Source organism: Lontra canadensis, unplaced genomic scaffold (assembly GCF_010015895.1).
Source record: "Lontra canadensis isolate GAN:19392208 unplaced genomic scaffold, GSC_riverotter_1.0 scaffold50, whole genome shotgun sequence".
Lineage (NCBI taxonomy): Eukaryota > Metazoa > Chordata > Mammalia > Carnivora > Mustelidae > Lontra > Lontra canadensis.
In genome coordinates, this window is record NW_022631044.1 from 10,691,905 (window position 1) to 10,705,290 (window position 13,386).

Consider the following 13,386-nt stretch of genomic DNA (forward strand, 5'->3'; position numbering starts at 1 on the left):
AACAGCCAAACTATGGAAAGAGCCCAGATGTCCATTGACAGATGAATGGATAAAGAAGATGTGGTGTGTGTATACACATACACACACACACACACACACACACACACACACACTATGGAATACTATGTAGCCATCAAAAATGAAATCTTGCCATTTGCAATGACATTGATGGAACTAGAGGGTATTATGCTAAGTGAAATAAATCAGTCAGAGAAAGCCAATTATCATATGATTTCACTCACATGTGGAATTTGAGAAACAAAACAGGATGATAGGGAAGGGAGAAAAAATAAAACAGGACAAAATCAGAGAGAGAGACAAACTGTAAGAGACCCTTTTTCATAGGAAACAAACAGAGTTGCTGGAGGCGGTTGGGTGGGAGGATGGGATAACCAGGTGATGTAATGAGCACAGGGTATTATACGCAACTAATGAATCCCTGACCTCTACCTCTGAAACTAATAAAACATTATATGTTAATTAATTGAATTTAAATTTTAAAAACCACAAATTAAAAGAAACAGGTGTTTTCTCCAAAGTTCCCCTTAAATATGATTTACCTAATAGACATCTGCGCAAACACAAATAACTTTATTCACATGTTAGAACAGTGTTTGAGTAGATAGTGTTTTAAGGACACTTAATACAATCAATTTCTTGAACTCAGATTTGAATTTTAAAAACACTATATTCAAGCTCTGGGTATTTTACTTACAGAACTTTGCATGTAGCCCACTTCTTTCTGCACAAAGGTAAAATACTATTTGTATGTGCTTAATTCCCCGTATTTTGCTGTTTCAACATGATCTTGTACCCCCAGTCATTTCACTGGGAGTCTAAGCTTACATTTCTTTCACTCTCAGCCTTTTTTGAGCTCATTTTCTTTCTTTATGTTCTCGAGTATAGCTTCGAGGTGTGGGGTATTCCTTCCCAAGGTCCACAACAATTACCTCCCTAGAAAATGTCACTCCTTTTAAAGGTCTCTTGGGGTTTTCAACACCTGAGGGAGTTGTACTGAGAGGTATGGGTGGTTTTTGCAAATCTTCGTCCTGCAAGAGAATGGAACAAACAGTACAAAAGATCAATTTATGAAGGCAAGAAGTCCTGCTTTAAAAAATGTTATATTTTTAACTTAGTTTATATTTTAAATTAAATACAGAAGCATTGTTAGTGAGGAGGTTATGTGCTATGGTGAGTTCTGTGAATAAAAATTTAAAAAAATAAAAATAAATAAAAGAAGCATAAAAAAAAGAAACATTGCTAGTTGAGAAACAAAAGTATTTCTAAATGATACAGGAAAGCAGTGATAATCCATCATGATCTAATTTTCATATCTCTGTGGTTAGAAAAGAGTCCCCCAAGCCATCGTCATGCCTTTGGGCATGGGCCTTGTGTTGAGGGAAGATGCGAACTGTTCCTATCAGAGAGTTCCGACAGGGAGCTCAAGAAAGCCTGTTTGTGTGCTGTTGAACAGCCTGGAACCAGAACAGGGGCATGGGCTCTGGTCCTGAGCTTGGCAGCGGTGGAGGAATGACCCTGAACAAGTCATCTAATTTTCTCATTTCTAACATGAGAGGGCTGGATCTCTAGATGATCTCCAAGGATTCCGCCAGCTCTAAGATCCTAGGGTTCTGAGAAAAGCAAAATGAAGGGGAGTTATTAAGAACACCACAAGTGTAAGTGTGAAAAATGAGCAAGTGTCTGGGTCTGGTGTACATGACTGGTTTAATAACATGGATTGATGAACTAAGAAGAATGGTTTAGAGGACTACAGACATTGTGCTCCTTCCAGGTACAGACTTAAGATTCAGGCAAGACCATCTCACTGTACCTAGCCAAATAATTTACCACCTTTTCAATCAAACAAATTCCGACCTTGTCCTTGGGGGGAGATAAGGCCATCACCTCTTCACCATTTTCTTCAGCATTCTTAGGCTCTTCTTTCTCTTTTGTTTTGTTCTCCTCTTTCTCTACTACGTTCTCTTTGTTTTCTAAGGGTGTGACCACCTCTTCTTTACTCCGTCTCTGGACAAGAATGCCAGGCCTCGTCGGTCCGTTCAAGTCCATGATTTGTGTTAGGACAGGCCTGGGTAATCAGCAGGATTTTTAAAATTTGTGCATGTTAGTCACCATTATCATACCCCAAAATGGCTTTCTATCACATTCTCTGATACAGACTTACTTTTCTTGGTCTCCTGAATTGTCTGTCTCTGCAGTAGCTGCATTAGTAGCTAAACAATCTTCACCTCCATTAGCATCTGTACAAGGACTTTTTTCTGTATCTTCATCGCTCTTGGTTTGGAAACTGAAAACGAATAAGCAAAAAATTCAGAAAGAGAAGAATGGTCTTGATTTACTTGGCATGGAATTTCATTTTTAAACAGGAAATTAGAATTTCTAAAATTCTGAAATGGAAAAAGTAAATAGCTATAGCATTATTTGTTCTATTTTAAGTTGATTTATATTATTTCTAGATATATTTGCTAGTGTGACTTGAAATCTGATCCCAATTTATCAGCATGGATTTATACCATTTATATAAAAAAACCACCAATAAAAGGAGGATGAAAATGAAGCAAATTAGAAGGAGGATGAAGAAAGTGATTGCTGTGGTTTCAAAGCTCATAGGGTTAGCTAGAAGACTCGTCCACTCTCACAATCACAGATGGCACATATATTCTTTTCCAGCTTAGTTTGAATGTAGTTCTCTTGTTCTTTAAGTTTTCTAGAAACAGAAGAATAAAAGGCTATTTTCACTGTTGTCTTTTATCAGCTTCATAAAAGATGCTGTGTTTGTTTCGATGAAGTTGACTCACACTGGCTAATTTCTCTCCATAAATGTGGTGGGGGCTGAGGTGGTTAGAGGGGAGACTGAGCTGGGACACGAGTGATCACTCAGCTCACCTCCCCTCACCCCAAAAACTATCAGAATCCAGAGGAGAGGAATTGGAGCAGCTGGACCCAAACCCAGTTCCCCATTCTTCTCTCTTCAGTGACATCATAGAATCATGGAATGGTTTGGTTAGAAGGACCATAGTGTCAGCACAACCCTGCCCGTCAGCTGGAGTAGGAGAACTAAGAAACTCTCCTCTGGGCTGCTGTCTCACGGTCCTCTCCTCTCAGAGGGCTGGGGTGGAGGCCATGTGGCACCATCCTGGAACTATTTGGACAAGGATTTTCTTCCTGTTCTCCAAACACCAGCTTTCCTTTCTTAACCTGAGCATTTCTTTACTGCTTCTTTCACGGACAATGAACAATCAGTCCCACCTCCTTCTTATAAAATCCCTCTCTATAATAATCAACTTAACTGCTAACGGATGCTCTCCAAATTAAATAGCCCGTATCCTTCTAATACCATATCACTGGACCCACTACCCAGACAAATAAGCAAACTGGCAGTTCTAGAAGCCATGGCTGAAGAAGCAGGAACAGAGCAAGATGATCAAGGTCAAAACGACCCCACCCCCAACCTAATTTCAGGTGAGTGAGTGAGTGATGCTTATGACAAGAAGAGGGAGGGAAGAGCTAGGATTTTCTGAGAAGCAAAGAAAGGTACAAAAGAATATGACAGCTGCTTTCAATCACATCTAAAAAATTGAAAAAAGAGTTCCAGGTGTCTCTGGGCTGTAGTAACACTGGCTCTCCTTCAAAAGGGCAAGGACTGTGGCTTTTTTAATCTTTGGATACTCCACCAACTCAGGATCTGCAAATCCCATAAATGTTGAAAGGATGGTGTGTGTAGCAGGTGTGGTGTGTATGTGTGTGGCATGTGTGATAGCACACCTGGAGCTTGCTAGAGGGCTCAGGCCATGCCTGATTCTTTAGAACATGTGAACATCTGAGCCACTCCTAGCAGAGTGAGATTCCACAGATGCCTCCTTCAGCAAGGCGCCCAGATGAAGACTCAGAGTCCCTCTCACTCTCCTTACTCGACACTGCTGGCAGACTGAGATTTTGAGAGTCCAAATCTTCCCAGCATCTCATGTACACATAAAGGGTTTTTCTGGGAGATGGGAATGTTTTAGATCTACTGTTGGTTACAGAGGTCTAGACGTGTAAAAGCCCATTAAACTGTATCCTTAAGATGAGTGTCTCTTGTGTCATCTACTGTGTGGATATTATACTGAAAAGAAAGGGAAAAGGAGCCCCATCCCCACCCTGAATTGAAATATCTGCCAGGAGTAGTGCTGACTGGAGGGCACCGCTGCTATCTGGTCCTAGCTCCAAGGCTATTTATCAGATATAGTTTGAGACCAGAGAGATTTAGCAACAAGGAAGGACTGACAAGACTATCATAAGGGCTTTCCTTTACTGAATGTGACTTGGGAATCAATACTTTAAAATTTTCATTCCTTAATTCTTCAAAGAAATTCTTAAATTCCTAAAGAAAATTTCTTAAATATCTTAAATTCTTAAATCAAATATCTTAAGTCAGTATCATAAATATATATATATATATCTATATATAATGTGTGTGTGTGTATTTATTTATTTCTGAAAAGTGGAAGGCTATCCAACTTTGGTCCTTAAATCACATTTTAAGTGCCCTGGACTGTAAGTCTGTGATGCCATGATATTCAAAGATGGGTTCCAGAGCCTAACAAAATACACTTGGCATACAGGTGTGTGTTCTAAAATTATACATGGTGGGAAATTACAACCAATTCTATAGAAATTAAAAATATCCTGAGTACTATGAACAGTAGTATACTGACAAATTGAGTAATTCGGATGAAATGGAAAATTTTCTAGAAACACAAAACCTATCAAGACAGAATTATGAAGATATAGGAAATCTGACTAGAATTATAAGGAGGAGATTAAATCAATAATGAAAACCTCCAAACAAAAAAAAGTTCTGGACCAGATGGTTTCACTGAGGAATTCTATTGAATGTTTACAGAAGAACTAACCAATCTTCTTCAAACTCTTCCAAACAACCGAAGAAAAGGGAACATTTCATAACTCATTTTATGAGGCCAGCATTACCCTGATACCAAAGCCAAAGACACTACATGAAAAAGAAACCCAAACGACTGATCTCCCTTATGAATACTGAGGCAAAAATCCTCAACAAAGCACTAGCAAACTGAATTTAGCAGCATATTAAAAGGATTATATACCATAACAAAATGGAATTTATTCCACAAATGCAAGGATGGCTCAACATACAAAAATCAGTGTAATATGCCACATTAACAGAATGAAGAGAAAAATACATGATCATCTCAACTGATTCAGGAAAGGCATTTGACATAATATCCTTTTCATGATGAAAAACACCAAATAAACTAGGAATAGAAGGAAACTACCCCAACATAATAAAGGCCATATATAGAAACCCCACAGCTTACATCATACTCAATCGTGAGAAAGTATTTGCAAATCACATATCTGATAATGGATTAATATCCAGAATAAATAAAGAACTCCTACAATTCAACAACAACAAAAAACAACTGAATTAAAAAATGGGCAATGCAGACATTTCTCCAAAGAAGATATGCAAATGGATAATAAGCACATAAAAAGATGCTCATCATCACTAACCATTAGGGAGCAAATCAAAACTACAATGAGGTAACCACTTCATACCCATTAATAAAGCCATTATTTTATTATTTATTTATTTATTTATTTATTTATTTTTTAGAGTTGAAAGGTTTCACACTTATTACTGAACCAATATATTGGTACAAAGGCATAGTAACAGAAAAATCATTTCCCTGATAAAACATGTCTATTGGTCCAGTAGGAAGGATGTTTACAGAGTGACAGGATAGAACATATGATCTGCACGCAGCTTAATTAAATATGTGGTGCCAACTAGGTGTGTCATCTCATGATGTGTGACACCTTCTAGACTTAGCTGGGTTCTCCTCCAGTATGTCCTCTTGGAGTTGTACCTGATTTTATCACCAGTTTTCACCCAAGTCCACTGGGGAATGGGATGATTCTGCTTGTTTCTTGGCTAGGAATCACTTGATTCTGAAAGTCTTGTGGGAAGACATGTTGAGAAACAGCCACACATAGCAGGATGTAGCAAAAAAGCATGCCATTATATAGGGGGAAGAAAAAAGAAAACAAGTGTTAGAATGTGGAGAAATTGGAATCCTTGTGTATCGGTGAGAATGTAAAATGGTGCAGCCAGTCTGGAAAAGAGTATGGAAGTTCCTTAGAAAACTGAAAACAGAGCTTCCCTATGACCCAGCAATTGCACTGCTGGGTATTTACCCCAAAGATGCAAATGTGACCTGAAGGGGCACCAGCAACCCAATGTTTATAGCAGCAAAAAACTATGGAAAGAGCCCAGATGCCCATCAACAGATAAATGGATAAAGAAGATGTGGTGTACACACACGCACACGTGATGGAATATTACATAGTCAACAAAAATGAAATCTTGGCATTTGCAATGATGTGGATGGAACTAGAGGGTGTTATGCTAAGTGAAATAAGTCAATCAGATAATTATAATTTCACTGATATGTAGAATTTAAGAAACAAGGCAGAGAATCATAGGGGAAGAGGAAAGGAAAAAATGAAACAAGATGAAACCAAAGCGGGAGACAAATCATAAGAGACTCTTTAACCCACTGAGCCACCCAGGCACCCATTAGAGACTCTTAATCTTAGGAAACAAACTGAGGATTCCTGGAGGGGAGAGGGATAGGGGGATGAGGTAACTGGGTGATGGACATTGGGGAGGCTATGTGTTGTAATGAGCACTGGGTATTATAAAAGACTGATGAATCATAGACCTGCACCCCTGAAACAAATAAAGATTATATGCCAATTAACTGAATTTAAATTTAAAATATTTTTAAAAATTAAATATTGAGTTCCATATGATCTAGTAATTTCAGTTGTGGGTATATACACAAGAGAAGTGAAGCGGGAACTGGAACAGATGTTTGTACACCCATGTTCACAGTAGCACTATTCATGAGAGCCAAAAGGTAGAAACAACCCAAGTTGGGATATATTATTCAGCTTTAAAAAGGAATGAAATTCTGATACATGTTACACACAGATGAACCTGGAGGGCATGATGCTAAGTGAAGGAAACATATTGATGATTCCCTTCTAGCAAGTATCTGCAATAGTTGAACTCAGAGACACAGAAAGTAGAGTCATGATTACCAGGTGCTAGGGTGAGGGGGGAAATGGTGAGTTATTGTTTAATGGGTACAGTTTCAGTTTGGGAAGATGGAAAATTCTGGAGATGGATGCTGGTGATGGCTGCACCACAATGTAAAGGCACTTAAGTCACTAGACGGCACAGTTAAAAATGGTGAAAATGGTCAATTTTGTATTATATATATTTTATCATAATTTAAAACAATTACCTGTGGAACAGAGGAAAGGGAACCCTTCTGTAGAGGCCTGGTGTGTGGCAGCCACTGGAAAACGAATACCACCAGCACACAGAAGTCTTATTTCTCTCCATCCTCTTGCAGTTTGTTTCCCCACGGTGAATGCCCCAGCCTGCCTCCGCCCTCTCCCTTCCCCCAGCCCCCACTCCTGGACACCTCTCCCACGAGGCCATCACCAGCCACTAGGCTTCCTTCCTTCTTGCTTTCTCTAAGCTGTCATTTCTGCCCAGTGACACACCATGTCACCTCCCTGCATCCCAATCCCATGCCCTGCCCAGCTCCAGCTGTGGGCCAGCGGGCGTCTGGTGGGGCCTCCCACATTCTCTGTCATCTTCCACCTCTCGTCCCATTTATTCCTTGACCTCAGGCTCCCAGAACCCTAAACATTATCTCTCCTGCTATCAAAACCTGCTTTCTGACCCTTCGAACCAAGAATGCCTGACAGAAACTTGAAGTTTTTCCACTCTCAAGGATATTTTTATCTTAACAAGAGCTAAAAGCAAAAGCAAGACGGGGTGGAATTTCAGGCATCAGCCAGCAGATGGGGAGTTCCCTTTGGAACGAGGAGGACTTTCCTAGTGCTCCTCACATCTGCCACATGGAGGTTAGATAGCAACTCCTCCCAAGACGAGCAGTTCTGCCCTGTCCCCTACTCCTATTCTCAGGCCCCTTTGGGGTAGTAGCCAAAGGGTGGGCACTCCTGGTGGCAGGGGCTACGGCAACTGTGGTCCAGATGGGCACAGGGTACAAGTGAATCCCCAACCACCTCCCTACAGCCTCGATCCACGCAATCTGGTGATGATTCCTGAATTGCAGGATCAAGACAAGGACATTCAGAGGACTTACATGTCACAACTGCCTGAATGTGAGAACCCAGGGAGCACATAGGACCCAGGACTGGCTAGTCAGAACAGTCCACAGTTCCCAGGAGTCAACATATGATCTAATCAGCTCAGTCAATAAGTATCTTAACTCAATGTTAAGATACTTGCAGAAACTACCAGCAAAGAAAAGAGCCAGGTTGAGAGATACAGAGAGAGACAAATTACAAATGACTCTCCTCAATCTAACCGTGCTTAAAATCTTGATTTTTTTCACTGTGGACTGGAAGCTGTAAGTTGTATGAACTGATGCCTTTCCTTTCTGGCTTAAGTTGGTTTGAGTGAGGTTTATGTCTCCTGCAGTCCACGACTGCTGACCAACACACTCTGTAACCAACATCATACCACCTCCCTTTCTGAGCCCTTGATTTCTAAAATGAGATTCCTCAATTCTTCACATAAGAGACATTGCTTCTGTCCACCAAGTCCTGATTTTGTTGGACATTAAATAGGTTCCCTCTAGCCTCCAATGACAAGTAAAATGAAATGAAGGCGTTTTTTCCTTTCACCATATGAGTGTAGCTGTTTCCCCTACCATAGCTGGTAGAGCAGCATGGAGGTCTTATTTTAGATTTTAGAAGGCCATGGGGAAAATACTGGCAATTGTCAGTGTGAAGCTGTGGTACTGCACAGAGCTCTTGGATTGAAATAGTTTTTCTTCCATAACAATAGCTAAGACCTGTCAATTTTTACTAGAGGAAGGAAGGAAAAAATGATATTAAACACCAAGATAAATAGCTACTATTTTAGTACATAAAATTTCCACTATTCTGCTGAAAAGCCTTCATTATTTATGATCTGCAGTTAGCCTTTTCATGCAGAAGCTATTTAAAACCTCACAAAGTTAGGGCGCCAGGGTGGCTCAGTTGGTTAATTTTACAACTCCTGGTTTTGGTTCAGGTCATGATCTTGGGGTTGTGAGATGGAGCCCTGTGTCTGCACTCAGCAGGGAGTCTGCTTGGAACTCTCTCTCCCTCTCCCTCTGCCCCCCCTCCCACTCTCTCTCTCAAATAAATACATCTTTTTTAAAAAAATAAAACCTCACAAAGTCACTACAGCTTGATAAGGCTTTTGGGCAATCCATTCATCACCCAGTTGTTTCTCCTGTAAACAAGTAACACTGAGCTATACAACAGGAAACACGGCCCTTGGCAGGGGTGTTGCTGCCAGGAAAGCACTCCTCTCACAAAGGAAATGGGCATCAATCCCCAAATGCCACAGTTCAACAGAGGAGTCTCAAATTCACTACAAAAGATTTAGCAAAACGTTATGGCTAATATATATTCACCTAGAGTTGAAACATCTTTGAGTAAGTGTCAGAAGCACTGTACTATTAATATTACATTATAACCACCCCAAACTGGGTAAATACATTCTTAGCTTCAACTACCATAGCTGTAACACCTGTGTGCACACCCATCCCAGGGCACATGCGCTCTGCTACTAGCTTCATGAGGCTGAAAGACTCCAAGTTGAGGGGTCAATCACCCCTGAATCATCATTCCAATGGTCCCATTCAATCTTCTTGCCTGTGAAGGGCATACCTGGACTGCAGGCAGAGGAGAAAGTTTTGGACATGTATTTGAGCATCTCCTGCCTTATGGATACCATGCTATGTTTTGTTAGTAGGATCAAATTCCAAGGACTATGTGGGCACCTGGGTGGCTCAGTCACTTGAGTGTCTGGGATCAAGGCCCATGTCGGGCTCTCTGCTCAGAGGGGAACCTGCTTCTCCCTCTCCCTCTGCCTGTTACTCCCCCTACTTGTGCTCTTTGTCAAATAAATAAAATCTTTAAAAAAAAATTCCAAGGACTATGAAAAGCAGATTAGTCTCTGATTCCATACCTCTCTGAGATGTCCAGGCAATGTGTTAAAACTGACCTGGTCCATCTATTCCTGGGAGACTTTGACCTTATGATTCCAACCCAAGGAAGAGATGAGAGGTCATTCTAGCCTACCTCAGAGGAGTAGTGTTCCCCAGGGCTGTACAGACCAAGCCTTTTGCACATTACAAGGTTTATGTCCTTTATTTAAGGACAAATACCTATTCACAGATCACACTTTGATTAGTGCTGTTTGGACAACACTATTTTATTTTTTTTCCTAAGATTTTATTAATTTATTTAAGAGAGAGAGCATGCACACAAGGAGAGGGAGCAGCAAAGGGAGAGGGAAAGCAGACTCCCCGCTGAGCAAGGAGCCCAGGCGGGGCTTGAGCCTAGGACCCTGGGATCATGACCTAAGGCGAAGGCAGATGCTTAACCAGCTGAGCCACCCAGGTGTTCCTCAATTTGTTTTAAATAACATGTGTTTTCTTTGCAGAAAATCTGGAAAATTAAAAAAGAAGAAAAGTAAAATCTTACATAATTCTAACATCTAGAAATGAAAACTTTTGAAATATATTGATATTTTATATTATATATACTGATGGTTGTACTACCCTCTCAATATAATTTTAGAACATTTTTATCACTGCCCAAGGAAACTCCTTACCCATTAGTAGTGCCCTCTCCCCAGTCCCTGGCAACCACTTATCTATTGTTTTTTAAGATTTTATTTTTAAATGATCTCCACACCCAATACAGGGCTTGAATTTACAACTCTGAGCTTAAGAGCTGCATGCTCTACTGATTGAGTCAGGCAGAAAGCCCTAATCTATTTTCTGTTTCTATTGATTTGCTTACTCTCAACATTTCATATAAATGGAATCATACAATCTTTTTATCTGATTTCTTCCAACTTAGCATAATTTTGCCTCATCCATGTTGTAGCAGGTTTCATTATTTCATTCATGTGAAGAAACATGTATATATTTTTATAACTTTAAAAGAAAATAGAATCATGGGGTGCCTGAGTGACTCAGTTAAGCAACCCATTCTTGGTTTTGGCTCACATCATAATCTCAGAGTCTCAGGGTTGGAGGTGGGGGTCTTCATGCTCAGCGGGGAGTCTGCTTGAGATTCTCTCCTTCCCTCTACCGTTGTCCATCCCTCCACCCCGTTCACTCTCTCTCAAAACAAATAAATAAATCTTAAAAAAAAGAAAAAATTAAATCGTTATATATATACTTTATTAAACTTACCATTTTTATTATAAACATTTTCCCCAATGTCTTTCAGTAATCATCAAAAGATGACTTTTTAAAAAAACACTGGATGTGGTGGATTTTTTTTCTAAGATTTTATTCATTTATTTGAGAGAAAGAGTGACTGAAAGAGCATGAGTGAGGGAGGGGCAGAGGGAGAAGCAGGCTCCCTGCTGAGCAAGAAGCCCAGTGTGGGACTCTATACCAGGACCCTGAGATTATGACCTGAGCTGAAGGCAGACACTTAACCGACTGGGCCACCCAGGTGCCCCCAAAATATGATTTTTTAAAATACCTACACATTTTTCCAGTTTATAGAAACATTACAATTGTTTTCTTATTGTTGGACAACTTAGTGCTTTTAATAAATAGCACTGATGGTCATTTTGATATATAAATATATAAATTAAACTCTCATATTAAAATATTAACCTTCACTTTTATTTTCAGAAGTTTATTGGCTCCTGGTTCTATCTTTTATTTTAAATCTCATCCACTTTAGGCACCTGGGTGCTCTATCGTTAATCGTCTGCCTTTGGCTCAGGTGGTGATCTGAGGGTCTTGGGATCAAGCCCTGCATCGGGCTCCCTGCTCAGTTAGGGAGCCTACTTCTCCTTCTCCCACTCCCCATGCTTGTGTTCCCTCTCTTGCTATATCTCTCTCTGTCAAATAAATAAATAAAATCTTTAAAAACAAATCTCATCGACTTTGTTTCACTGTTTTTGGGCTCCAAATATCTTAATTTTGATCTATTGCTTTTAACTTCTATTTATTCCTTTTTAGTATCTTTAATTGCTTAGTTTCAGTCTTCTATTAGCTCAATTAAGGCAAAAGCAATGTTCTGCTTTAGGTTCAGAAAACTGTTAAAAACACTGTGATTTTGGGGGGCGCTTGGGTGGCTCAGTGGGTTAAAGCCTCTGTCTTCGGCTCAGGTCATGATCCCTGGGTCCTGGGCTGGAGCCATGCATTGGCTCTCTGCTCAGCAGGGAGCCTGCTTACTCTGCTCTCTCTCTCTCTCTGCCTGCCTCTCTGCCTACTTGAGATCTCTGTCAAATAAATAAGTAAAATCTTTAAAAAAAAAAACCCCACTTTGATTTTTTAATAATTTGTCTTATTAACTTGTAAAATGGAATCCTAATCATCTGTAAATCCCAGTAGTTTTGTTTGTTGGCTCTCTTGCTTTTGGGAAGGGGAAAAAAGTTGGGAAAAAACATCCATTGGTGATGTGACTTAAATTTTAAGAAACATGTTTTATAAATACGCACAATTTCTCATAAAAGCAATTTTTTTCTGATTCTAAACAATTTTCTTAAGCAAAGTTTTTCTTGTAGATATCAAGTCTTTCTTGATCACAAGAGTCTTTAGGTAATACTCTATATTTGAATTAAAAGAAACCCCAGAATCACAACTCTTCCATTTAGCAATCTAATTTATTAGGAACTTACCTAAACTTGACAAATCACTTTTAATTTTTCTGTTACCTTTTTAAGCTCTAAGTAAAAATATTCATGGCACATCACTGATAAGCAAATGCTCAGAGAGACGTTTTCCCCTCTGTAAGATTTTAGTCAGTATTGGGCAAAAACACATATTGGTTCTAGTAGACTTTCTTACAACATTTTTTAGATTTACAGAAAAATTGAGAAGGTAGTACAGAAAGTTCTCATACAACTCATACTCAGTTTATTATTAACATGTTACATTGGTATGGTACATTTGTAACTATTTTTTTTAAGATTTTATTTATTTATTTGACAGAGAGAAATCACAGGTAGGCAGAGAGACAGGCAGGGAGGGGTGGGGGAAGCAGGCTCCCTGCTGAGCAGAGAGCCTGATGCGGGGCTTGATCCCAGGATCCTGAGATCTTGACCTGAGCCGAAGGCAGAGGTTCAACCTGCTAAGCCACCCAGGCACCCCACATTTGTAACTATTAATGAACTACTATATGCATTATTATGAACTAAAGCCTATAGTTTACTCAGATTTCCCTAGTTTTTAATCATCTTAGTTTTTCCTAGTTTTTATCTAATGTCTTTTTCTAGTC

The 13,386-nt window shown here is 39.7% G+C and overlaps 1 protein-coding gene across 1 annotated transcript; it reads right to left on the reverse strand.

Annotated features, from left to right (window-relative positions):
• Window positions 1–580: 580 nt before the first annotated feature.
• Window positions 581–2,966, reverse strand: CUNH2orf74 (chromosome unknown C2orf74 homolog). Its single transcript, XM_032873609.1, has 5 exons — window positions 2,817–2,966; window positions 2,532–2,725; window positions 2,183–2,305; window positions 1,876–2,086; window positions 581–1,049 (listed from the first exon to the last, which is right to left on the reverse strand). The coding sequence occupies exons 2-5, from the start codon at window positions 2,624–2,626 to the stop codon at window positions 876–878; spliced, it is 603 nt and encodes a 200-aa protein (XP_032729500.1). The 5' UTR covers window positions 2,627–2,725; window positions 2,817–2,966; the 3' UTR covers window positions 581–875.
• Window positions 2,967–13,386: the final 10,420 nt, after the last annotated feature.